General features: G+C 38.1%; 1 protein-coding gene across 2 annotated transcripts in view; it reads left to right on the top strand.

The window, feature by feature from the left end:
* The window catches only part of TEX264 (testis expressed 264, ER-phagy receptor), a 166704-nt gene extending 140172 nt beyond the window's left edge, over positions 1 to 26532 (top strand). For both annotated transcript variants that reach the window (XM_039319409.1, XM_039319417.1), the window contains exon 6: positions 18251 to 26532. In XM_039319409.1, the coding sequence (XP_039175343.1) occupies positions 18251 to 18567 (317 nt within the window). In that variant the 3' untranslated portion in view covers positions 18568 to 26532. The remainder of the gene's footprint in view (positions 1 to 18250) is intronic.
* The last annotated feature ends 897 nt before the right edge of the window (positions 26533 to 27429 follow it).

Below are 27429 nucleotides of genomic sequence, written 5' to 3'. Positions count from 1 at the left end.
GGCCCCTGGGTCTTGCATGATTTCAAGATTTCCAAGTTTAGTATTTAAATTTGTTCATTTCTTCATTATTTCATATGACAAATATTTTCACATATATTGCAAACTTAGAATTTTAAATACAGTAGTTCTTACTATGGATTCAACCACTGTGGCCTTAAATCTGGTTTCATTTCTCACTTCATGTTTCTCACTGCTTGTTAATTTCCATAATAGCTTTCCTTATAGTTACCATCTTAAATTGTGGTTCATGGTTATTTTTCCTGTTGCTTTGTTAGCAGTTAAAATAAACTGAACCTTCACATTAGCACATTTACATTAGGATATTTAGAAAGACTGATTTAGTTATAAAACATGTAAATGTTTTAGGTTTCCAGATATATGACACAAAAGGTAAGCTGAGATGCAGAGATTACGACATGGAGAGAATTAAAAGAATAATTCAGAACTAAAATTAATAAATGGGAAAATTAGTATGCAAATTCAAAATAATTTTCGATGGAAGTATTTCAACAAGCTATGTTTTTCAGTCTGGTGTATTTTTTCTTGCATAATTGTACGTATTTATTTATTTATTTATTTATGAGACTTATATACCGCTTTAAGTGCAAGCACTCTCTAAGCGGTGTACACCAGTAAGCAATGTACATATATATTTACATTGCCCCCAACAATCTGGGTCCTCATTTTACCTACCCCGGAAGGATGGAAGGCTGAGTCAACCTTGAGCCGGTGAGATTTGAACCACTGACCTGCTGAACACAGTCAGCTAAAGTGGCCTGCAGTACTGCACTCTAACTGCTGCGCCACCTCGGCTTTTCACCTTTTCACCTTTTCACCTCACTCAAGACTTAGCAGGATGACAATGATTGCATGTTATATAGGAGAGGTATTTACTAGTATTTATCTTTCCATTGTATAGGAGTGTGGAATTTTGCAAAAGTAATAACATCTTTGTCTGCATAGGAACTTTCATCACAATGGTAAAATATATTGTTCTGTTGAGTGGTTTATGCTATTGTGCTACCATACTTGTGTTCCACATATGGCAAGTCGTCCCATAGACTGGCTACTTCTCACTATGTTTCTGTTATACATCTATTATTTTTTGTAGTCTTTGTGCATCACTGGGTAATTCACTTACATGGTGTTCTGATTAAAACCCTTTTTAAACTAAGAAGAATTTCTGCTAGGAAATTTGATTTCTGGTGTGCATGTTTCTGGGTACAGCTCTCACTGTTCCCTCTATGCAGAATTTTCTTTCTGTGTTTTTTCTCTTCATTAATTTATTTTTTAGATTTATATCCTGTTTTTCCTTCATGAGCTCAGAATGGTATACACTGCATTCTTCCTATCTACTTTTCCTGCAACAACAAGTTGGATTAAAAGAGCATAACTGGTCCAAAGTCACCTAGTAAGCTTCCAAAGCTGAAGCTGGACTAGAATCTGAGGCTTCACAATCCAAGCAAAGGAAAGTGAAGCTGTTTATATGCTTTTTTTAAAAAAAATCTATTTTCATTTATTGTCAGTTTCTCTTTTTAAAAAGAGAAGAGAATATGACAACTAATCCTCTGTGTGAGGGAGTGTTTTTATGTGCCTTGTGGTGCTGCAATTCCTTAGATATTTCTTCAAATATCTAAACGGCTTCACAAGAAGATGAAACAAAAAACAATGGATATAAATAACAAGCAAGCAGATTTCAGTTGGATGTTAGAAAGAAGTTGCCATGGTAAGAACTGACCAACAGCTCTTGTGGGGCTGTTGAGATACTGATGACCGCAGCAAAATCAAAATAGGTACACACACACCTTAATGACATAATCATGCAAATGCAACATTATGTACTTACCTCAGAAGGTCTGATACAACTATGTAAATCAAAGCATTTGCATGATTATTATTGTACACATGTCTTCTGCAATGGACACTAATTCCTCAGGAGATGCTGGATTCTCCCTTGTTGGAGGGAGAGGCTGGATGACCACCTATGTATGGGATGATGTAGAATAGATTCCTGCACAGCCCAGAGGGTTATGCTTGATGATTTTTAAGATATCTCTGAATGTATACATTCTTTGATTCTGAAATTCCTAAGAAAGGGGGAGGAGGAAGGGAGAAGGTTCAATTTAATAAAAAAAAAAAATTCATGAGAGAAGAAGAAAATTCCCATAAGAATTGTGCAGTGCTTCAGTACCAAACAGATGCTATAGAGCAGCCTGGGGGATAAATGTAGCACGTGTGTGTGCAAGTTTAAAAGCAGCTACATCTTTCCCTGGATTGTGTGGCTTCATTCTGCTGCTGCTATTTGAATAATGAACTGCTTTAAAGTGTGCTAGACAAGTGCTGTGTTCTTACACACACACACACACACACACCCAACATATTCTAAAATACCCTTTTTTTTGTTAAAAACATGAAACATTGCAGAACTATAAAGAGGAACATTTCAGAGGTGATAAAAATTGTAAAGAATCATAGAATAGATGAATTTGAAGGGACCTCCAGGGCATCTAATCCAGACTCCTGCTCAGGGCAGATAGTCATGAAACAGATGGTCATCCAGTCCCCATTGAAAACATCCAGCCTGAGGTGTTTGGTACTGTTTCAAAATGTAACACTGCTTAACAGCTCTTAACAGCAGGAAATTCCTCTGCCTCCTCCTGAGTCTTATTTTTTTCCCCCATTTCAACCTGTTGTTCTTATCTTGCCCTCAGTTTCAAGGCAAGTTAACAGGCTAACAGTTGGTCAAACCAGGCAGCATATGTAATGCATCCCTTCTCTCCAAAATGATAGGGGTGAGTTTTGAGAGGATTGTAGTAGAGGTGGGGGGGAAGGAACTGAAAGGATCATAAAACCATTCATAGAATACTTTCAAGCAATCTTTGTCTCCTAATATTTGGCATTCACAGATAACGGGGAAATTGTGTGTCTGTTGGCACTACAGATGGCAGCAGCCTCAATCTATAAATAATTTTCTGCATTTAAGAAGATTTGATTATGTGATGATGTCACTGAGGACACACGGAAGTAGTTCACATTGAAGGCAATTTGCCCAAATAAACATTGTCCTTGGAGAATGTCTGCATTTGACCCAATCTGAATTGTTTGTGAACAGTATCATTGTTACTAATCAGAATGTTATGTTTGTCTCACTCTGGGTGATGAACTTGCATATTAACCCATGCTACAACCTTCTACAATTGAGACAGATTTTTAAATGGGAAGCACCTGACTGAGTGCATATGCTCCTGCTGTTCCTGCCTTTTTCCTCCCTGCCTTGGGTATATGGACATTTCCATACTTTTCTGTAAGAGTTTACTTTATGGAGTAATCGTATAACCAATATATGGCAATTCCTTCTTTGTGGATGGCAATTTTTTTCTTTGTGTTGTGACTTGGCAAGGTTATATAATTGAACACGGTTCACATTTTCAAAATTTATGAACTACTTCATCCTTATCAGGTATACTAGATGTCATCCCAATCTCAGCAAAACTGCTATGGCTCCAGGGCATGTTTCTATAGCAGTGATATTAAAGATACATTCTGGAAATATTTGAGGAATCTTTTATCACTAACCCTAGTTTAAAACCATGTTATCTAGAATATTGTGTTAGGTTTAGGCTTAGTGTACAACATTTTTCTTGAACGGTTATCAAAATAGACAATCCCAGATATGATTGATAATCTGAATCTATGCCAGTAAAGTTTAAAACCTAGTCATGAGACAGAAACAGCATAGGGCATTCTGCTTGATGAACTTCACTGAAACTTTGATGCATTAATTGTGTGTGTGTGTGTGTGTGTGTGTGTGTGTGTGTGTGTGTGTTCTGTACACGATTCTGTGAGATCTCCTGATGATATTTGGTAACATTAATCATTGTTTTGTGTTGGACCATTTATTTGCAAGGGTTGGGAATTGGGGGCATCATTTTACAATAGTTCTTTCTTACTTCAGCAGGCAGTTCCAGCCACTAACAGTATTCCATGATTTGGTGCTTTCTCCTATATGTTATAACATTTGTACAGACTCACTGGGCAAGGACATCTGCCAGTTTGGGCTAAAATGTCATCAATATGCAAATGATAGCCAAGTATAGATCACCACCATGGACCCAAATTTCATCAACAATGTGTACCAGTGTCTGGAGGCTTTCAGGATCAAGACAGGACAAAACAAGCTCAAATCTATCCAAAGCTGAGTCTTTATTGTCAATAAGCAGTGGGACATTCCTCTACCATTTAGTCCTAGTAGACACTCTGTATGAGTTTGCTCCTTTTCCAAAGAAATCAGTCATAATTTGGCAATTCTTCTGGACTGACAGTTCTGATTTAAAGAGCAAGTGAAAAACTAATGGCCATGGAGCCTTTGCTCAACCTTGATTGGTATAAAGTGGCAGCCCTACTTAGACCAGAATGCCTGGCAATAGCGATTCATAACCTGATCACCTCGTTCTTGGAATATTGCAGTGTATTCCATGTGATGCAACCTTCAGAAATGACTTGGAATTTTTAATTGATCGATAATATTGCTGTTAGCCTGGTGGAACAACCCAGTCATTGCATAGTAATACTAATCCTGAGGTTGATAAATTGGTTTTCTGTCAATTTCAAGGCTCAAAGCAAAGTCCTAGTTATTACTTATTAATTTACAGTGCTATACTAGAATGTATTGGCACTTTCTGGTCTAAGTCAGCTCTCCCTGCCTGGTCTGGTCATCTCAATATTTCCTGAGAATTCTCCTCCTTATGATGAGGAGTGGGGAACTTGAAAGTTAGACATAGGAGAAGACTTTCTCTTTGAGCCCCTCATATTTTGGAACATTGTTAAAACCTTAATTAGATTCAGCTCCACTTGGTTTATTTATTTATTTATTTATTTATTTGTGAGACTTATATACCGCTTTAAGTGCAAGCACTCTCTAAGCGGTGTACACCAGTAAGCAATGTATTTATATATTTACATTGCCCCCAACAATCTGGGTCCTCATTTTACCTATCCTGGAAGGATGGAAGGCTGAGTCAACCTTGAGCTGGTGAGATTTGAACCGCTGACCTGCTGAACACAGTCAGCTAAAGTGGCCTGCAGTACTGCACTCTAACTGCTGTGCCACCTCGGCTCTTTTTAAGTTGGTTGCCTGGTGAGTTGCATTATGTATCTATATATACAGGTGAACACCAACCAGGCAATAATTTTGCATAATTTATGTGCCACTGGTTGTTTTTGCTGTTATTTTTACTGTGGTTTACCTGATTGGGTTGGAAATAAATATAATAAACAAACAAATAAAAATCCATATCTGCAATACTTGCAAGTGCTGCACAAGATCCACTCAATATAAGTTGTTCACTAAGTCCCGTGCAATTTGGTGCCCAATTAGATTCTGACTCCCCCCCCCCCGCCCAATTATACAGACAAAATGTCATGGCTGCAGAATGTAAATACATGAAGTAAAAGTGCAAACAGACCAAAACTGGTTAAAGAAGCATTTCTCAGGGCCTTGAAAACTTTTCAATAACAATTATTTGTTCTGATCTCCACTAACCATAATGTAAATATATATTATCTTTGTATTGTGTCTCTTTTTGAATTATACAATATTATGGCTGGTTACACAGTCAGCCAGATCTTTAGATTGGAATTGACAATTATTTTAAATTACCTTTTCATATGAGTTTCTTGAAGAACTCCGTTTTAAACTAATAGAGCTATGTAGCACATATGATTGGAAGGAAGTGAAAAGATAATTTGGAGACTGTAGGCGGCATGAATATAGCATTTACCTGCCCCTTCATAAGGATGTAGCCTCCATCCTTCATCCAAAGGGGATGCAACAATTCCAAGGAGCTGCAATCTTCTACCTGCTCCAAACAATATGAAGCACTAAGTAACTCTATAAGGGTGCCTACATGTATTAATTATTGATTCATAAAAATATTGAATTAAGAACCTCAACATTAACAGCTACTTTAAGAGATGAAGTGTTCTAGAGTACGTGGACAGCTACAGAGAATGAGTGTCATTAGACCCCCCTGGTCCCTTTACCTAATGTAATGTATCTCAGCATCTCTCCCTAAAAGGATGCACAGGAGAGATTGAGGCTCACTGAGAAGGACAGCCCTGCAGGTATCTGATAGCCAAAACAGTTCAGGCTTTACAGATTATAACCAATACTTTGTATTGCTTTGTAGGCCTAGATGGGTGTGGAGGGAGATGCCCACCTCTTGGAAATGTGCTGCCTGAATTTTGAGTGTGGAACAGCCAAGATCCCAGGGGAGAATAGATAGAATAGTAATGATTATCCGTGACACTGTGGCAGGTATTTCAAAATACTGCTGTGCAGTTTACTGGAATTGACACTCTGTTTGTTAAGTTGGTCTTTACGGATCAGTTGAGGTTGTTGCCAGTGTACCTGTCTCCCAGCTGCATCTGTGTGATAAAGTTGGTGAATCCATCCTTGAGGAAGATGGTGTTCCCCTCCCTAAACTCAGCAAGAATGGTTCCCATACATACAATACATCACAAAGCATAGTGAATATAACTATTTACAGTGGCTTCTAAGGGGGTCTGAATGTCCACAAAAATCACAAATGTATACGAAGCTGAGACTCAGAAACCAATAGCCATTGTTATTATATACATAAGAATGTGAAATCACAACTGCCAACTCTTTAGCAGTTATTATCCTTTTTTCTCTTTTTTGTTTAATTTTTAGATAAGTTTTCAATTTGCATCTTTTTTCCTTTTATCAAGATAGAGAGATAGACGGGTTTTGTGTGTGTGTGTGTGTGTGTGTGTGTTGTAAGTTTGTGTAAGTTTGTGTATACACACATACATAATACAATGGAGATTTTAACATTAAGTAATTAGTTTAAAACCATTATCATATAACATACTTTAAGATTATATAATCTTTTTTAAGATTATATAATATTATATAACTTAGGATGAAAATGCCAAATAATTCTATGCCTGTAATAATATTGACATCCTAAATAAAATAGAATAGAGGTGGAAGGAACTTGGAGGCCTTCTAGTCCAGCCTCCTGTTTAAGCAGGAGAACCTATAACATCTCAGCCTCTTTTTAAAAATCTCCAGTGATGGAGCGCCCATAATTTCTGGAGGCAAGCTGTTCCACTGGTTAATTGTCCTCACTGTCAGGAAGTTTCTCCTTAATTCCAGGTTGCTTCTCTCTTTGATCAGTTTCCAACCATTGTTTCTTGTCCTGCCCTCTATTGCTTTGGAGAATAATTTGACCCCTTCTTCTTTGTGGCAGCCTCTCAAGTACTGGTGCAAGGTCCCTTCCAGCTCTAGTCTAGTCTAGTCTAGTCTAGTCTAGTCTATTGTTACTGTTGTGTAACAATGAAACACTTGTAATGTTACAGTGCAATATTAATTCTCTACAAAATTAAAAATGTTCTTTTATATTCATAATCATAATTCCAGGTAACTTCAGAACTAAAAATAATGACTGGCTTCCAATGACAGTTTTATCATCTCAGATTTTACCATCATAGCAGTTCTTGGATTTCTTCTAATGTGACATATGTACGCACATTATTATTTTTTTGTTGTTTTGGTGACAGTATTACAAATACAGAGCTGCTAAGGAATAAATTTCATATAACTTCTGAGGCAAAGACTGAAACATTATATGAAATAAACTTTGTAGCTCCCATAGCGATGGGCGAGATGTGATGGAGGGGAGTTTGAGGAAGAGAGTCACAGTTTTCTAGTATTGCTATTAAAAACATGAAGATTTCCTGACAAAGTATCCATACAGTACTTCCCCTCTCTTGCCAGTGAGATGCAGTGCTCAAAACCTGACTTGGCATATTTTAAATAACGGATTCCCTACTCCTATTTTTCTCCTGCCAGGAACATGTTAGAGCTGCCCAAGGATCTGCCCCATCTTTGTTCAGCCAGGTGTTAGTGGTACATGCTTGACAGGCCAGATGGTTAAACATAGTTGAGGAGAGACACATTGCAGGCAGTATAGGTGTTTATCAACTTAAATCTGAGCCCAAGACAACCACCAATTTAGCTACTTGGTTCCTGAGTAGAGCTCTTGGATCCAGAAACAAAGACTGGGCGCATATTTCAAATCTCTCTTCCTTACCTGACTCTCCCCTCTGCTTCTAGTGCCATAATTTTCTCCTGCATACTATGCCCTCCCTCTCCCCCCCCACCCACCAAGCTTCCTCTGCCCTTCTCAACCTCAAGCCTTACTTGAGCTTTAGGTGTTCCAATATGAGTGCATTTTTCTGTTGACGTTAAAAGTAGTAAAGCTAATCTTTTTTGAAGAAACACATCTCTGTCTCTTCCTTTGATTTTTCATGTTCTAGTTGCAGGGAATATAGTATTGGTAAAAGCATCAAAAGACAACATTTTGAGTGTTTATTCAGAATAATATGGTTTTATTGCAGGGGTGACCTATTTAGTATTTGTAATGCATAGGATGTTGACATGAGCAGTCACTGATATGTTTGAAACTTTTTTTTTTTTTTGCTTGCAAGGCTACATGGACCATTACATGATCTTCACAGGGTGTCAGCCCAGCTCTGACAGAATGCTGTTGATTGGCGAATATTTCAATACTTGATAGCCCCAGGCAAGAAGTCCTGAGCTCATCCCCCTTCTCAAGAGAACGTGAATATGCACTGTCTGTCTTGTGCTTCAGTTTCTATTTTTCTTACCACTTATTTCCTCTTCAGGCTTTGCTGAAGTTTGCATGTACTTATCCCGTTAGGCAGAAATTACCTGTGAGAATCTTGTTTGGAAACAATCCTGCCAGCTTCATGTGGACAGAGAAATACTGAAGATTTCATTTAAGTAAATGTCAGTTTTGTGCTCATGAATAAAAGGCAGATGATTCTGTGTACGAAAGCCAAAGAAAAGGCAATACCTCTCTCATTCGCTTCTACGGGTTTCCTTTCTTTTTGGATCCATCACCTCTGAAATTGCGCTCTTCTGTTCCGTCATCCCAAACCCCTGAGAGCCTTTTGCAATTTTGAATTGCAATCCACAAGGACCTTTTCAAATGCAAGTCTTATGCATTACATCCCTGCTCTAATTGAAGGAAGGAAGGTCATAGTTCCTCAGCCTCGTTCAGGTGTTCAGCTTTGATTCACACACCACATTGCAAGTACAGAAGAGGAAATCAAGTCCTTTTACTTCACCTCCTTTTTTTTTAATTTTGCCATTTAAAATTATCCTCCCCAAGGAATAAAAGAGGCAACACATGAAGGTCTGTGATGAATGAGCTTCCACTTCCACTGATCTTGCAGCTTTTTCATTGAAGGCCACCTTGTGCCTTTTGGAGAAAGTACCCAGTCTGGGATTGGAACTTTTGTACATAATATGGGGAGAGGAAAGTTGCTTCTCAGAAGGAAATTCTTCAGCAAATATATTTAGCTTTGCTGTTTTGTACTGTATACTTCTTGTCAGACCCAGCGTAAAACACCTTGAATAAGCGGGCTGCGACGCTGCTGAGAGGTGTCGGCGATGCTGCACGTCAGATGGGCGGCGCTAGAGATGCCGACGCTCAGCTGATGACGTCCTGCCTGCGACGCGCGTCTGGGGACTGATTTGGGCTGCCGAGAATCAGATGGATGGTGTTAATTATTCCAATAGGCTGCCAACGTTCAGCCAATGACGCTCTGCCTGCGATGCGCGTCTGAAGGAACTTGAGTTGAATTAATCTGCTGTTTTCAGTTAACTGGGATACTGGGTCTGACAAACATAAGGGTGTGGCGAGGGTGGAGCGGTGATTGGTAATTGAGGTGTAGTGGCGGGGCTTATTTAATACGCTGGAATGGGAGGTTTCTCAGGGCTGACTTTCTTTTCAACTTAGCAACATAATAAATCCTGAACCTTTGTTGAATCCTGCGTCGTTCCTGATTCTTGGGTTCTGTGCCTATAGTCAGGACGAGCTTACACTTCTCCTTCTGACTATCTCTGGCAACTTTCATAACTTGCTTTCCAGGCAAAAGAAACTCATGGTTGAAATTCCAGAACTGTCAGTGATCATATATCAAATAGAGAATGTTGGCATTATAAATGAAATTCTCACATGAATTCTCATGTAAATTCTTCAAAAATTGCTGGAAATTAGTAAATAATTATTAGCATACAATTAGTAAATAATTATTTGAAAATATGTCAGAACACAGAGGAAAATAAATGGCTATCTGGATATCTGCATTGCATATCTAAACAGCATGATGGTGGTGCTGTTTTTCACATACCATCAGATGAGAGAGAGGCTTTATAGAGGCCATCAATGTCAGAGTCTGCTTGATGGAATATATATCAACTCCAAAGGTCTCAGGTATAGATAGGGTGCCCAATTACACGACCAAAAATTGGTTTAATTAAAAATGTAATGGCTTGAATTTTGAACTACTGAATCCAGAATGTATGTTGTGTTATAGAGTTATCAGGTATCTGATAGTTCTCCTAAAGAAACCATTAATAGATATTACTATATAAATTATATGCACTTATAAAAAGTACTGTGATCTCCAAATTTGTCCTTCTCTGACCTCATTTAATCTAGTAGGAGGGAAATATATCTATGCACCATTTGTATAGACAGATAACAGTGCTAGCTGTCTGTCAATTGAATCACAAACAAGGGGCTAACTCCATGAGTAACAACATCATCAAAAGTTCTTGCACTTAGACTCTGAAATAAAAGGAGCAGACAATTTTTCATCAAACATTTAAACTTCTATTTGGGCCTGTTGACCACTAAGCTTTAGGCACACTGTATTCCCAAAATACAAAGTTTTTGTTCCTCATATGTAACTCATGATTAGGGACCAAAGTACTGGAAGAGATAGTTTATTGGCTCCTTTGGGGAAGTGCAAAGAGCTGGATATAATGTCCCCAAAACATACAAGGAGTGAATGAGGTGTCATTTGAAATCAGTCAGGTCTCCAGGCCATTTCTTACTTTCTAACATTGAGGAGCTTTTTATTTTCAAATGAAAAATGTGAAGAGCTACTAAAACCCAATATAAATTAATCAAAGGGGTCTTTTACATAGACAAAGAACTGGTTCCAGAGGGTTACTAGGTCAAGGAGAGCTAACTGAAGGTTCAGGAGGGCCAAGACTATGACTGTATCTATGTACTACTAATGTACTACTAAGACTCATGTCTGCTAGTCTGTTTGTAATCTTCAATAGCACAAAACAGCATATCACAGAGCAATACTTTTTGAACCAAGGTAATTTAAATCCGTTAACTTGCAGAATGAATTCAAAATTCAGGACCCATTACTCCTGTGGGATTGAACTTTTTGCCAAGTTGTGGTCACTTCAGTTCTACACTATACTTCCCAGAAACCCACAGGCTGTGTGGTGCAAGGGAAGATGGGAGAGACATATTCTACCCTCCTTCCCACCTCTCTCTGGCCCCTGTGCCCAATCAGTTGGCAGTGAAGCTTCACAATTGATTGGCTGCTTTGGAACTGAGACTAAAATTTGAAATCTCTTAATGGTGGTGGATAGCGAGGGAAGGACGAGGGAGTGACTTGGATGCCTGCTGTGAGGTAGGGCTGGTTGGGGGACAGCAGCAGTTGACAGATAAGCCCTCTTTCTCTCTGAGACATGGTGGAATGGAGAGTGGGGCTGCAGTTTTTCTTGTGATCCACAGATCCCTTTGTACCTTCTCCCCCCAGCATACAGTTCTGTGGATCAGAGGAGGAGACTTCACTGAGAGTCTGCTGTGGTTTGTTAGGGGAGGAGAAATGACAGTAGCCTATATTATACATTAAAAGAAAGATGACTCAATAGATCATAAGTTGTCTAGTTCATTTATATATATTAACGATGGATAGTTTCTAAATCTAAGAGTGTTCATCTGTGAAGATCATATTTCTCCAGCATGTGTCTAAACACTGCATTGTTTTCAGAAAACAAATTGTTCTAATGAAGTATTCTGTCCCTGTTTATTTATTTATTGCTGAATTCCCATGTCAAATCTGCCAAGAGCTATAATACATACCATAAGGAACAAAAATAAAGTGGTCCTTCTTTTTCAGAAGATGAGAGCTATTTTGAAGAAGACCTGAGCAGGTGGATACTAAAATATTAGTATATAAGGGATCTTGAAAATATTTTCATATCCCTGCAGGGTAAGCCTGTAACTTATTTTTTCCAATATGAGGTAGATACAGTTCCTTTCACGTAGATCAAAGATACATTCATGGCTGCCAATGGAAGTTTTCCACCTTACAATTCAGGAATTGCTTAATCATGTGAAAAGAAAATTTTTCATCCATGTCCTCTTTTCAGTCATGTTTGGGTTTTAGATTGTTTCTTTAGGGAATATTAGTTACTGTTATGGAGGAAATTCACACTTTGTTTGGTCTTTGGTGTTTAACATAAACCTTTTAATTTTTTTAGATTAGATATAGAATGCATGTCCAACCATTTTCTCTCTTGTACATTTTGGGTGGAATTCCATTTATCTATCTATCTATCTATCTATCTATCTATCTATCTATCTATCTATCTATCTATCTATCTATCTATCCATCCATCCATCCATCTGTTTTTAAAAGGGAAGATTAAAAACTAATACAAGCTAATGTAAACTAAAAAAAAGAAAAAAGTAAGAAATTAAAGAGAAACTGCAGGAAAGGTAAAAAAAGTAAAAAGAAAAAGATACAAGGAAATAGCTCCCAATCTTCTTCACACCAAATATAAGTACAATTATAAATTTACATCTTACTCTATGATTATAACATAACTATCTTCTTTCTATAATTTATCCTTTAATCATAAAAACCATAAACCATAAGTTCATTTCTTGCTGTTTTACACAAATAGTCTGTAAGGAGTTTCCAATTAGCAATAAATGTAGATGTCTTTTCTCTGATGAAAAATATCAATTTAGTCAGTTCAGCAAGTTTCATCATTTTCACCAACTATTCCTCCATTATGGGTAATAATGAATCTTTTCATTTTTATGCATACAATAATTCAGCCATATGTGCAGTAGTGGGATTCAGATATGTGAACAACCGGTTCTCTGTGTGGGTGCCGCTTCTGGAAGTCCGTTCTGGGCCTGGGCAACAAAAAATTAGCTACGGTTCTGCTGAACTGGTGCAAACTGGCTGAATCCACCACTGCATATATGGTATATTCCCATTGTTCCAGCTATATTTTATAACCAACATTTTAATCCAATTTTTATTTGTTCTTCTATTTCAAATTTCAATAAACGTCTATACGTTTTAGCAATTACATGTTTACCCTTTGTACATATTTCCATTTCAAACCCAGTCTTAAAAGGCTCAAAACCAGAAACTCTTTTATCTACTTTAAATGTTTCTAATAACTGTAAATAAGAGAATAATTGACAACTATGTTCCTCTGCCACCACTTCTCTTGATTTTATCTGGCATTCTCCTTGCAAATTCTAATATTTCACAATAAGTGATTTGTGTTTGCTTATTATTTCTTGCTTATAAAATACTTTTTCTACAGAGGTGATTTGGGCCCAACTTGGGTTTGTGCCTATTCCATATTCTCAATATGGCATGCCTAACATAATGATTTTTAAAATCCATATTAACCTTGACCTTGTTGTACCACAAAGATCCATTCCACCCAAATCTCAGGCCGTGTCCTTCTGATTCCAAGAGCTTTCTATTTCTCTGCCGCACCCGTTCTGTCATCCAAACCAAATAGCAACTTGCATAATACAATTTCAAATCAGGTAGATTCAGTCCTTTTTTTCTTTGTACCATGTAAAACCTTATATTTAACTCATGTTTTTTCTTCTGTCATACAAATTTAGGTATATTCTTCTGCCATTAATTAAATGATGCATCAGTTGTCAAAATAAGTATTGTCCAAAACAAAAACATCATTCTAAGCAAGACTTTCGTTTTTGTCACAGAAATTCTCCCCAGTAGTGACGTTTGTAGTTTCTCCTATCTTAACATGTTTTTTTCTAACTTCATTCCATGTTCTTCTTCTCTGTTTTAACAACCATTTTATTCATTCTGTTTGAGCTTCTGTTCTTGTATTTTTGTTAATATTGTCTTCTGTTTATTAATTTGAAACCTGCTAATGTACCAAATTCTTTTAATTTACCCATTATTATTTAAATTCTGTTCAAAGGATTTTCTACCCCCAAGTTATCTGCAAAAGCCCTTAACTTATAACTTGCTGTTTAAATCTTTACTCCCACAGTCCTCTCATTTTGTCTTATATCTCTGTTCAGTATTTCAAGGACCAAAATAAACAAGAGAGGAGACAGTGGACATCCCTGTCTTATTCCTTTATCTATCTAACAGGATTTTGTTAGGTCTTCGAATAAATCAAAAAGACTTCCTTGAGAAAATTTCCAGTGGTGGGCAATCAAAATGTACTCCACTATTGACGCTTGCTCTGAAACAGAAAAATTTGGGTGAGCCAAATATGGTGTCTGGGGTTAGATTGACAAATGGAGATACCATAACCAAGATATAGAGCCTGATAAATATCATTTTTTTACATTTCAAGCATGGAGTACATCAAAATTTGAATTTACTATCAGGCCAGTCTTGGATAAACATCTTTAGGTTGGAACAGTGAGCAGAAGGTTTAATGCTAAAGGACATGTTTGTATTGTGTATTAATTTTGATGAGAGCATTATACTAATTATTAAATGTAATGAATTAAATGTAATTAACACCTCATTTTTTTCTCAGTAGAGATTAGGTAAATCCTTGAATTTCCTAAACCTTAATGTATTTATTTATAAGATTTATAACCTGCCTTTAATTTTGATCAACTCAAGCCAGCCTAAATACTTAATGCTCCCATCTCCTGTTTTTTCCACAACAACCCTGTGAGGTGGCTTGAGCCGAGGTAGAGCATCTGATCTGAAGCTACCCATCTGGCTTTCATACCTAAAGGAAAACTAGATTTTGCAGCCTCCATTTCCAGCAGATAGCCCTAGATTAACCATTGTGCAAAATAAGTATGTGATTAGGGCACTAAGGGAAGTGGGTGCCACAGTGTTTTTTCCCTTCATTCTTTCATTACCACGCTTGACTTTAGTCTTTTATTCTCTTGGTAATAGTCCTTATTTGCTGGGTTGGACTAGTAGTGGTGGTGGTGGTAGTAGTAGTAGTAGTAGTAATAATAATAATAATAACAATAATAATAACAATAATAAAGTTGGAAGGTACCTTGGAGATCATCTAGTCCAAACCCCTGCTCAGACAGGAAACCCTATACCGTTTCAGACAAATGGCTGTCCAGTCTCTTCTTAAAAACTTACAGTGTTGGAGCATTTACAGCTTCTGGAGGCAGGCTGTTCCGCTGATTAATTGTTCTCACTGTCAGGAAGTTTCTCCTTAGTTCTAGGTTGCTTCTCTCCTTGATTAGTTTCCATCCGTTGCTTTTTGTCCTACCTTCAGGTGCTTTGGAGAATAGCTTGACTCCCTCTTCTTTGTAGCAGCCCCTGAGATATTGGAACAATGCTATCCTGTCCCCCCTAGTCCTTCTCTTTGTTAAACTAGACATACCCAATTCCAGCAATCGTTCCTTATATGTTTTAGCCTCCAATCCCCTAATCATCTTTGTTGCTCTTCTCTGTAATGTTTCTAGAGTCTCAACATCCTTTTTACATCGTGGTGACCAAAACTGGATGCAGTATTACCAAGGCATTGTAAAGTGATATTAACACTTCACATGATTTTGATTCTGTCCCTCTGTTAATGCAGCCCAGCACTGTGTTGGCTTTTTTGGCAACTGCAGCACACTGCTAAATCTGCGTTGTTCAAAAAATAATAACCCTTTTTATATTGTCTATGTTAAGTACATGGCAGCATTTAGTTAACCTTAATTCACCTAAAACCTACATAGCCTCAAATCCAATTAGTAATTAGGTGGTTTATTTTTGTAGGCAATGCATTTTAATTGCATTGACAACCATTTGTCTAAAATGGTATATTGTTTCCTGCCTGAGCAGGGGGTTGGACTAGAAGATCTCCAAGGTCCCTTCCAACTCTATTATTATTACTAATTAATATTTATTAAAAAATATTTTGACTCGGGGGGGAAGAATATGGGGCACACACACACACACACACACACACACACACACACACACACACACGCACACTTCCTGGGTAGGAAATTGATTTCCAGGAAAGGTGCAATTAAAGTTAGTAATCCTAATATGACAGAATGGGGAACCTGGGTATTACATTTCTCTCTCCCTTCCTTCTTTCCTTCCTTTATAGCACAGATGTCAAACTCGCCATGTCACGTCACGTGTCATGATGTGTCACAACTTATTTTGCATTGCTGGAGCTGGGGTAGGCGTGGCCTCCACATGATGCAATCGGCCCACGGGCCGGCAGTTTGACACCCCTGCTTTATAGGATATGTCTTAAATTTGTGGTTGTCTGCCTTTTGAGTATGAATATATAAGACGATAATTGCATCTATCTTCTTCTAGATCAGTGGTTCTCAACCTTTCTAATGCCGCAACCCCATAATACAGTTCCCCATGTTGTGGTAACCCCCAACCACTTATACATCACCGGGTGCCAGGGGCGTGGCCAAAGAAAAGGGGGAAAAAATGGTGGACAGCCTTGTTTGGTGACCCCCGTGAAATGGTCGTTCGACCCCAAATGGGATCCCGACCCACAGGTTGAGAACCACTGTTCTAGATATATGGCTTAAATCGTATTTTGTTCTTTATATTTTTAAAAAAGTTTTATGTAAATATATATTTGCCAGTTTGGGATAATTTCAAGCATCTTGACATCCACATATTTGGCTCAAAATTGTATCATTTTTTATAGCTACAGGTCCCCCAGAATGATTATCTTTAGGTTTGTGCTTATAGCTCCAGTGAGAATTCTGAGTGTAAGAGTTGTAAGTTCACAACAAGTGATCCCAGAAATGTTTTCATTTTATATAAGAATTAAATAAAATGATGGGACAAGGTTTGAGGTTTTGCTAGTTATATTTATTTTATTATTTATTATTACACTTCTATAATGTCCATCTTGCCGAGGCAACTATAGGTATCTTACAGTCATGCAATTAAAATGCCATATTTAAAAAAATTAAATTAAAAAAATTAAAATAAATAAAAACAACAAATGAGAGCCATACATTTAAAATTCAGTTAGTCATGATCAAAAGGAACAAAGCAAAGGGCACATGGAGAGGAGATGAGGTCTGACTAATCCATTAACCACCATCAAGATGCCACTCTCCTATTGAGGCTGCAGATCAGCTGGCAAGGACAGGTCTTCAAAGCCCTTTTGTAAGGCCAGAAGGGAGAGTAATGATCTCACCTGGCCGGGGGGGGGGGAGACATTCCAGAGGGCAGGCACCATGGCAGAAAAGATTCTTCTCCCTATTTCAAAAGATAATCTGGGTGAGATGGGCAGCAACCAAGTCAAATCAATAAAGAACCATAGGACATAGCTGGAATTTCTTAAATGACGGGAGTCCGCAGCATGCCTCTTCTGCCAGCATGGGTGGGACGAGCTCATCCCATTAGAATGAGCTGGTTCCTCAGATAACCTGGACCCATGCCATGAATGGCTTTATAGGTGATAACCTATACTCGTGGTGACGAACCTATGGCACGCGTGTCACAGGTGGCGCGCCGAGCCCTCTCTGTGGGCACCCGTGCTGTCGCCCCAGTTCTCGGCCTTTAGCTGGGTTTTGTAAAACCTTTTAGCTTTAGGCCTCCACAGCCGTGTGCAAAAAAAAAAGGTTCAATCAATCAATTTCAACTTCTCGCAGGAAAAAAAAGATCTCGCAAAGTTGGAAGTGATTGATTGAACTTTTTAGTCCCACCCAGTCTGTCGTTACCACTGCAGCCACGCCCACCCAATGGGCCACACCCACCTAATGGGCCACGCCCACCCGGCACCCGATGAAACATAAGTGGGTTTTGGTTTGCAGTTTGGGCACTCAGTCTCTAAAAGGTTTGCCATCGCTCACCTATACATTATCCGGACACAGAAGCAAACTGGTAACTAATGTAGCTTGTGGAACAGCAGTGTAACATTTCCCCATGTTCTTATAGTGGAGACTGAAGACACATTAAAGACCTTTTAGTGTAATGGATTTCTACGGTTTTTATCTTAATGATTGGAGAATTTAAACTACCTTCAAGAGAAATGCAAGGGTAAATGATTGCTATAGATACTGAATGATGATTTCTGAATTTATTGTCTCCGTTTGGTATTAACTTTCTGTTTCAATTTCAAATAAAGGTCTGGACACCATGAGTGAGACAAGTTCTGTCAGCCTCGAAGCCACAACTGACATCAGTGAGACTTCAGTGGCTACCTCTGTCTTATCTCCTTTTGCATCTGGCCACAGTCGAGATGAGGCAGATAATCGCAGTGAGCATAGCTACAGTGAATCGGGGGCCAGTGGTTCCTCCTTTGAAGAACTGGACATGGAAGGCAATAGTGATGGAATGACAGGTCTGCCATGTGACCTTGGTTCTGCAGAAGACCGAGACACCAGCCAAGTCAAGTGGACCCGGGAGCCTATTGCCCCAGAAGAAAAAAGGGATGAAGAATAAAGTTATCTGTTTATTTACGTTTTAGGGATTGAAAAGAGAAACTGATAATAGTTCTTGATTCTTTTCCGTCCAGCCAAAAAAAATTGGTTACTGATCCATGTTGAGAGCTTGCTACTTTTTGTCTGCAAACAAATATTTGGAGAGTAATAAAGGAGAGGAAATTATATTCAGTAGAATACTGAATATAATCATATTTTATAGCCAGACTTAAAGAGGTGTGCTGCAATAAGAAATTGAAAGTGAGATGGGATGCAGTGATAGTGGTGAGTTCTAGTTGAACCAGTAAATATAAGTTTTTACATAGACTATCCCTGGTTTTAGCATCTTTTTAGTTCTTCCTGCACTCTATCTTGTTTGACCCCCCCAATTGGCTGCTTTTCTGTAATATGCACACTTGATTTGGTGCTACATCTATTAAGACCAAAGAATTGTAGCGCTTATTATCGAAAGAGAATAGTGCAGACTTTCTTACATGATTTTTTAATCATAAATGCAGCACATGAATTCTTATTATAATACAGTAGTGCCCTTGGAAAGGTAATGGATTATATGCAGGTTAATGTAATCCCAGTTAGTCACATGTTTCTGCTCCATTTCCCTCCATTATTGGTGCCATTTCTCTCTCTCTTTGGTTTCCATAATATGAATAAACCAAGTTCTTGGTAGTTACATTTAATATCTTTGGGAACCAAAATCCTTCTCTAGTTTCTTATGTGAAAGTGTTCATCAGAAAGAAAAATCCATCACTATTAGCATTAATGGTGCCCTTTTTCTGCTGTCTCAGGAAGGAGGCGGTTGAGAATGAGAAATTGCAAAATAAGCCAACGATCCAGTAGATGACCCAGTTGCCTGCGTCGCTACTGTGCTTTCAAGACTGTGATGCGGCAGTATCTGAATGTAGGGAAAGATCAGTCTGTTCAGAAGACTCGGGTACTATAGTAACCATAGAGAATTTGAGCCAGCGTGTGAACCACAGCTGAAAGTTATTATATATTATCACTTGGTGAAGTTGAGTTCTTCCAACATGATTCCAAAACACCTCTTACATTAGGATGAAATGACAATGTTTATCTTCTTGCACTGGCAATATTTTTGAATACTTGGTCAGAACAAAGAGATCTCCATAAAGATAGTATTCTGAAGTATTGAACCAAATTTGTTGCTCCTGAATCTCTAGTAGAGCTCTTCTACAGCAGGTTGAAGAAAATATTAATATCTGTGTTTTAGGGATAAAGTATTCAAATAGTTTGCTCCTCTTCAGCACTTCTTGGTTCTCTTGCCTGCATCCTCTTATTAGAGATTGATGGCCCACTCCCTTTCTTAATGGATTTGTGTCCATACAGTGGTAGAGGAGTTCAAAATGTAGCCGCCTTCAGACTTGTCTTGCTCTGAGCATTGACTTAGCCTGGGAGGGTAGTTAATGGAATGCAGTGTTAAAATGATCTTTTTTGAGCTTTGTGGTCCATAAGGCCATTTAGTTCCCTCTCCCCAAGCAATCACATTGATTCCTTCCTCTAAAGTCTCAGTTCCCAGTTTAGCTTTTTATTTCCTGATGCTCCGAATTCATATGCTCCAAATTCTGATTTAATGTAACAAACCAAATCAATACTGTGCATCAGAAGCTTGGAGTGTAACATGGAATTATTTGAATGAAAATCTTCCAACTGTCTCATTTTAGCTTCTTCTGTGCAGGGCTTCTATGCATTCCCATTTCCTCAGACATGCTTGAATGTCTAGTGCCTATATGCCTGTTCATGTCTGTAGTTCTAGCTACAATTTTTGCAATTGCTGTGTTTTTCTGCATATCAAACACTACAGGAGTACAGTGAAATGAGGAGGTGGCATATAGTTATTAGTGTGCTATGTCTATTCCCAGAGTTTATTTGACATGATAACCTACCTTCCTTCCTTCCTTCCTTCCTTCCTTCCTTCCTTCCTTCCTTCCTTCCTTCCTTCCTTCCTTCCTTCCTTCCTTCCTTCCTTCCTTCCTTCTTCCCTTCTTCCCTTCCTTCCTTCCTGAAAGCAATATATCAGCATCAAAGTATTTTACTGGATTATAATATTTCATTTAGGTATGTGCAAACATTGTGTCTCCAGCATCTTATTTTACTCTTCTGGACCGTGTAAATTCTAGAGCTGGTTGAGCAACTTTTTGGTTGTAAATCTTCAGAGTAGGGCTATGCCCAGACCACTTCTTATTCTAGAAAATTTACTTCCAGAAAGATCACTTCCCACTTCTGGAAGTTTTCCTACTTCCAGGAAAACTGCTGGACCACTATTGAAGCTGCCAAATCAGTGTGGTTTGAAGAAAGGGTAGGACATTCCTCCAACCATCCTGTCTTTGGAACAATTTGCATATTCCTAGTTTTGTTGTGAAGTGTATGTGTTTGTCTCACATATTTGTGGATAAACAGTACACATTCTCATATGTGTTTCCATGTGTGAATATGCATACTCATACATGTTTATAATCTGCAAGTGTGAGGGACATGTGTGCATGTGTTTACAGATAATGCCATATAAATTCACCATTCTGCACGTGCCTATAAACATACCTTCTTTTCTTGAGCACAGGTGAATGTGCTATTTATTTGTTAGCAATATTTTATAGACATAGACAAGATCTTCAAGGCAGATACATAACAATAATTAAACCTTGTTTCTGATTATAGAGGCTGTTTTGCACACTTGGAAACTAGCCTGTTGGAAAGAAAAATAACTAGTTATCTGGACAACTTCCATAGCAGAGGAATTTCTAAATTAGAAAACTATTTATCTGATTTTCCAGTTTCTCAGTAACAGGAAATAAGGCTGATCAAAAAAATAGAATAAAAATCTCCAGACAGCAAATCCCTCATGTATTTTCTAAAAAAAAAAAAAAAAAAAAAAAACCTGTGTTAATGAATCAAAATGTTCTCTTTGCTAACCTGAGCCATTTAGAGGGTCAGGTGCAAATGTTTCATGGGACAGTTTTCGTATGCCAAAAGAAAACAGGTTTCTCATATCTTTTTTTTTTTTTTTTGGTAGCACAGATAAATGATTTTTCTCTCTCCCACTCTTCTTTTTTGTAATGTGAAGCTTTGGAAAAGGTTTTGTCTTGCCCTGGAAGTTAACAAGCAATATGAGGACTCACTTTGACTGTGAAACATGAGGGAAAGGTAGAAAGTCACTGGGCGTGTCCTGTGATGGGATGAGGAACTGGGGATGAATTACTGCGGCTCCCAAAGACTTGAGAAATGACCCTCATTCTGAAGAGGCAGAGGCAGTTCCCCATTCATTCAGTGTTTAACAAGACAGACAACACAAGAGTCCTAGCTGCTTTAATACTGTCAGAGAATAATAACACCGAAATCAATCAGATGGGTAAATTTGGCACATTGTTTGCTTGCCATGACTCGAACCAAGAGCAGGAAAAGCCAGCCAATTACTGCTTCTAGCCATAATCACCTTTATTTGGAGTTCGCCGTCTTAAGTTTTGCTTTGACATACTGTTGTGGTTTCTTGAGGTAGACACTGAAACTAACATTTTTCTGGGTTTCTCTCAGCACTCCCTGTTTTGGCCCAGGGGAGGGAGGGGGGAGGAACGCTACATGCAGTGACTGGGTTTGGCTTAGTGATCATTACTTGAATGACTAATGTTTTGTAGACAAAGAATTTCAGGTGAGAGTGTAGAATTATTAAAAAATCTTGGTTACCATCCCTCGAGCCAAACTTTAGAGTGATTATTTTAGTGTTCAAGAAACAAGATCTATCCGGTAATATATTTCAGGCTGCTTCAGGAATTATGTCATATGACTGCGTGTTTCCTAGGCTTGCTTGGGGCATTACTGGAGTTAGTTCGTTGTAGGCATTTGTCTGGCAGACAGCTTTAGGATGTTCTTCTTATTCTGTGCTCCATTTCTCTTTCTCTGTTTAACACTTGCTGTGCTTGTGGAGGTAATGTGACAGTGAGTAATGCATCTAAGCATCTCAAAAACAACCTAATGTTTCATCTCTCTTGCTCTAAGCACAATTAGCTCTTACCGGCAGAAAAAAAAAGACTCAGTAATCTACAACTGGTATAAAATGCAGTACTTCAAAATGAGCATATTTGAACAAAATGATGCTGCTGGATAAAGAAGTCCTGCTATTATTCTAATTTTATTGTTGCCTGTTGAGACATTTCAGAGGTGAAAACATGCAGCTTTTCTCCCCCCCCCTTTTTTTAGCCCAAATATCATCTACTATGACATCTCATTTTCATTATCATCTCTGTGTTCTGAAAGATCAGTAGCATCTGATTAAAAGCCTGCTGATACTTATAGAAGTCTCTCATTAATAAGGTTATGATGATGAGTAAGAATAATCTGGGCATCCAGAAAACTAAACATAAATGAATATGGAACAAGATTTTAGATAATACAAAATGCAGCACATTCTTCCTATGGCTTAGTTAGTGTCCATGTACTCAAAATTATTAGGAGTATTGAAAAGTTTGATTCAAATATAACCACCTTAAAGTTTTGGGGTTACTCCTATTTTCTGCTGTGCTTTACTTTTTTAAAATTCCATTTTTTTTCTGTGCCTCTGTATCCTAGCATGTTTTTGGACCTAGATGTCTAGAGAAAACTGTTTAATTCAACAGAAAAATGCAGAGAGCTCCCGCATATCCCTATCAATCTCACATAGGACTAATTCATGTATATCTAGATAGGGTACAGTTCCATGACAACATATCTGTTGAACCAACTGTTGGCAGGAAGAATGGGTCTGAATTGTTATTTCTCATCCATATATGTTCTTTGTTGAAGCATTATTTCATAGGCACACCAAAATTATACCGTATAGCTGTCCCAGAGTTCTGTATCCACCCATTAAAACATATAAAATACCTATTGCTAAGGGAGGTAATACAACACTCAGTTGGTTGGCTACATTATGTAAATTTCCAAAAGCAAAGCAAATACGGTGATGTGTGCAGAGCGTACTACCACAAATCTGATAATTTGCCTAAACAGAAAGCAGCTGGCAAAAGTGTAGAACTTGCATGTAAACAGGTGAAGAGGAAGAGGTATTGCATCTGGCTCTTAACCCCCAAGGTTTATCCTTCAGGCAGCAACTTGCATTGTAAAGCGATAAGGAATGACAGCTTAAGGCTTGTTACTTATTAAAATACAAGCTGAGCTGTGAGAGAGGTTTGCTTATTAGTTTGGTCCTGAAGTGAAAATTTTTGTTCTGTTATATATTTAATCACTATTTTGGTATAATGTACAAGGCTTAAAATGATCTATGTGCCAGACTGATTAATACCTAGGTGTTGGGTGAACAGGGAGGTGTGGGGGTGGAGGGTAAATCCTTGTTAAAATTAAAAGTGGCTCATAAAAAATAAGCCATTGTCCTCCGTATTTTGTGCGTGCTCCATACCAGCAAAACAGTAACAGCCTCATGAATGAATGAAGTGGAACCTGCCTTACGGCTTGTAAATCCTGAAGTATAAATGATTCTTACAGCTAACACACCCAACCAAAATACTCAGAATGGGGAATTGTAGCTTTCTCATATTTCAAGATTAACATAGAATGGTTTTATTCTGTTACCAAATGATATGAAAAAAACTTTGGGAAGCACATTGCCCAGTGGGTGCGGCAGTACCTTGTTCACTTGCAACTGCTATACTATCATCATGATGACTAGCAGTCATCTAGACCTATGTTTTTGCAACTATGAGATTTGTGGGGCCCAAGAATTCCCTTCCCCAAGACAGGTAACATCTCAAAAGTTTCCAAGGTTGCACAACACTGATCTAGAGCAATAGGCAGAAGCTTAATTTTGAGATTTGAGATTTTTTGAAAGAGCGCAAGTCTGAGGATCTCAGGGAACAATTACATACATTTTAGACTTAAAATAAGTCTCCCTTACATAGATACTTAGGACCGCTGTTTTCTGTTTTTCTGCAGTGGTGAGGTTGATGGGGAGGGGAGGTGTCAGAGGAGCATAGTGGAAGTTTTTTTAAAACTTCATTAAACATTTTATTAATCTATCCTATGGCTTCCACTCCCACTGTTGTGTGCTGAAAATGATGAGAAACTGGCAATAGTTTTCAATAAACAAAATGAAAAAGAGCCTTGGAGCTGTCAAAATGAGGTTTGGGGACTAACGTTGGTTGCCATCCCCCAACATGCTGTATTCATCCATATATCTGCCTTACTTCTGAATGAGACTGCTGATCTAGGACATCTAGTGTTGCCTACTTTGTTAGGAACTCATTTGCCAAAGTCTTAACTTGCTGTGTAAGTTAAGGCATGTAGTTGAAGAACCTAATGGACAATTTTGTGGCATTCCTTCATGAAGAAAATCTGACAGCATGTGGACTAAATGAATGCCTTGCTCCACCTAATTATTTATTGTGGTTCTTGACAATTACATAACCAGAGAAGCATTGAAATTGTAGTCTTAGGCACATTTATTTGGAAGTAAATAGTTTGGGATGCCAAGAGATTTACAAAGATTAAGTGTTATGACCTATTTTGGTGGGAGTTTGGTTTTCATAATTGCAAAGTACTATCTGTAGGGATCAAAGAATGATGGCTCTAAAACTGTGATCTTAGCAAAATGGTGTCATGCTGCAACAGTCCACAACAGTGCTCCCTGCTATTTAATTTTCTTCTTGATTCTCTGGCATTAATGTCTTTTCCAGGCAATATGTCAATTTTTTTAAGGGTTGGGCTGGAAAGTATAAATGCAAGAAATATATGAGCATGTGGTGGTTAAGGTGTAAGGTTGATTCCAGGAAGGCTTAGATTCAGCAGGAAATCTTGCTGAGCAAATTCAGGTCATCCTCTGCCCAGTTTGCCTCCCATATTGTTGTGGCAAAAAATGGGTGGGAAGGGCATACTTGAATGCCTGAAGGAAAAGCAAGATAAACATTTATTTACTTACTTTTTTTGTTTATTGTACATAGTTACCCAGGTAGGCTGCTGGATAGCATACATCAATAAGGAAAATATTTTTTTAAAGAAAAAAAAATTCCCATAGCTGCAATGTATAGATGACTGGGAATCTTCAATTCACACATCTTACCAAGGAGATTCTCTTACCATCCTTGCCCAATGCCAAAGGGAAGAATCAATTTTTTAATACCTTTTTAAAAGCCAATAGGATCAGGGCCAACCAAATTCCTTGCAAAAGAAGAGGAGTGCCTCTTAGGCCCTCCTACAGGTGACATCACTGGAAGGAAGAGGTTTGAAGCATGTCTCTATTACCTTCTGAGCATGGGGGATTTGCAGAAACAATGGGGAGAAAAGCACTCCCACGGATAACCTAGTCCTTGCCCCAGGTAGGGCTTTATAAGTGGTAATCAGCATATCAAATTGCTCCTCAAAACTAATTGGGAGCTGGTGCAACTCACCATGTAGTGGTGTTACATATTTGCACCACTGCATTCTGGACCAATTGCCACTTCCAGGTGGTCTTCAAGGATTGTCAGATTGGTTGACAATTGCCTCTTGATGTTGGCTCCTGAAGTTGGACCGGGAAGGAGATGATTTTGAGGAAACAGCATGACTGGATTAGAGGAGGATGGTGGCTTCTCGCAATTTTGATGCAAGAACATTCAAGAGTCTTCCTAATTCCTAAGGAAGAAGAGAGAAAAAAGCAAGAAAGAAAACACTATTTGCTAAAATACTTTTGAAACTGAATTGAAAGGATCAGTGTATTATTCTTATGCACAAAAATGTATGTGTTTTGGGGAATTGATAAAAATGTATAGCATCATTCCGTGGGAACAATGCAATTCACTATCCATTGTAATTTGAGGTTTGCAAGTGAAGGACAATGAAAGCCACCATGTGATGGTATGGTTAAAACAGCTGTAATACAATTTAATGTGCAGCACTTAATCCAATGTTTCTTTGCAGGTTTAAGAATGATTCTTGTGTTGATGTATATTCAATGTACTGAAGCTTGTAATTAAATCAAAAAAGTTTGCGTTGCTGGCAGAGGTGTTATACTTTACACAGGAGTATAAGGAGGTTTCCAGCAGCAATGCTTGATTGAGCAGATGGCGAAGCAAGGAAGCAACACTTCCTGTAACAGTTTCAGAAGTAGGCTTCATACTGGTACTAGCATTGTAATAGTAATTGTAACTTGTTGCTAACTCTTTAGAAAGGTAAAGAGAAATTGGAGAGAGCAATACACAATGAGATTGTGACATTCTAATTTTAGCTGAGGGATCGTGATATTGTATTTGCCCAAAAGGAAGACTACCGTGAATTTAAAATAATTCTCCCTCATTGCTGAGGAAGAGTGAATAGGCAAAAATATAAAGAAAGACAAAAACTTTAGGAGAAGGTCTCGTTTGGCTTGCCAACCTCTGCTGAAATTAATCCTGGAGATACCCACCTACTCAATAAAAGATGTGGATGTGACATATTTGAATACATGTATACATCATATCCCTGCTAAGAAGAAATGAAAAATGGCGAGGCCAGCACACAGATAAAATATACCTATTGATTTAATAACTACTAAGTAATACTATTTGCCCATTAAATAAAGTACCCAATTTACAAAAATTATCTTCACCATTCACTTTTGATACACACTGTCATGCAAAGAAATACAAATATACAACCACAGAGTCATGGAAATACAGTTCAAGAGTAAGATGTTATACTGGTGACAGTTTAATCCAGCCTCCCTGACCAATGCAAGAATGCACATCCAGCTTCTTTTTAAGTACCTCCAGCGTAGAAGTACCACTTCCCAAGGCAGGCTGTCCTGTTGCTAAATAATTCTTAATCATCAAAAAATTATTCGTATGTTCAGTGCAAATCTGCTTCCTTGAAATTTTGACCCTTCAAATTCCTAAAGGTAATTACACAC

This window comes from Crotalus tigris, unplaced genomic scaffold, assembly GCF_016545835.1.
Source record: "Crotalus tigris isolate CLP2741 ecotype Arizona unplaced genomic scaffold, ASM1654583v1 scf7180000017601.7605149639:7615979, whole genome shotgun sequence".
Taxonomy (NCBI): domain Eukaryota; kingdom Metazoa; phylum Chordata; class Lepidosauria; order Squamata; family Viperidae; genus Crotalus; species Crotalus tigris.
This window is presented reverse-complemented; position numbering and strand designations above follow the sequence as displayed.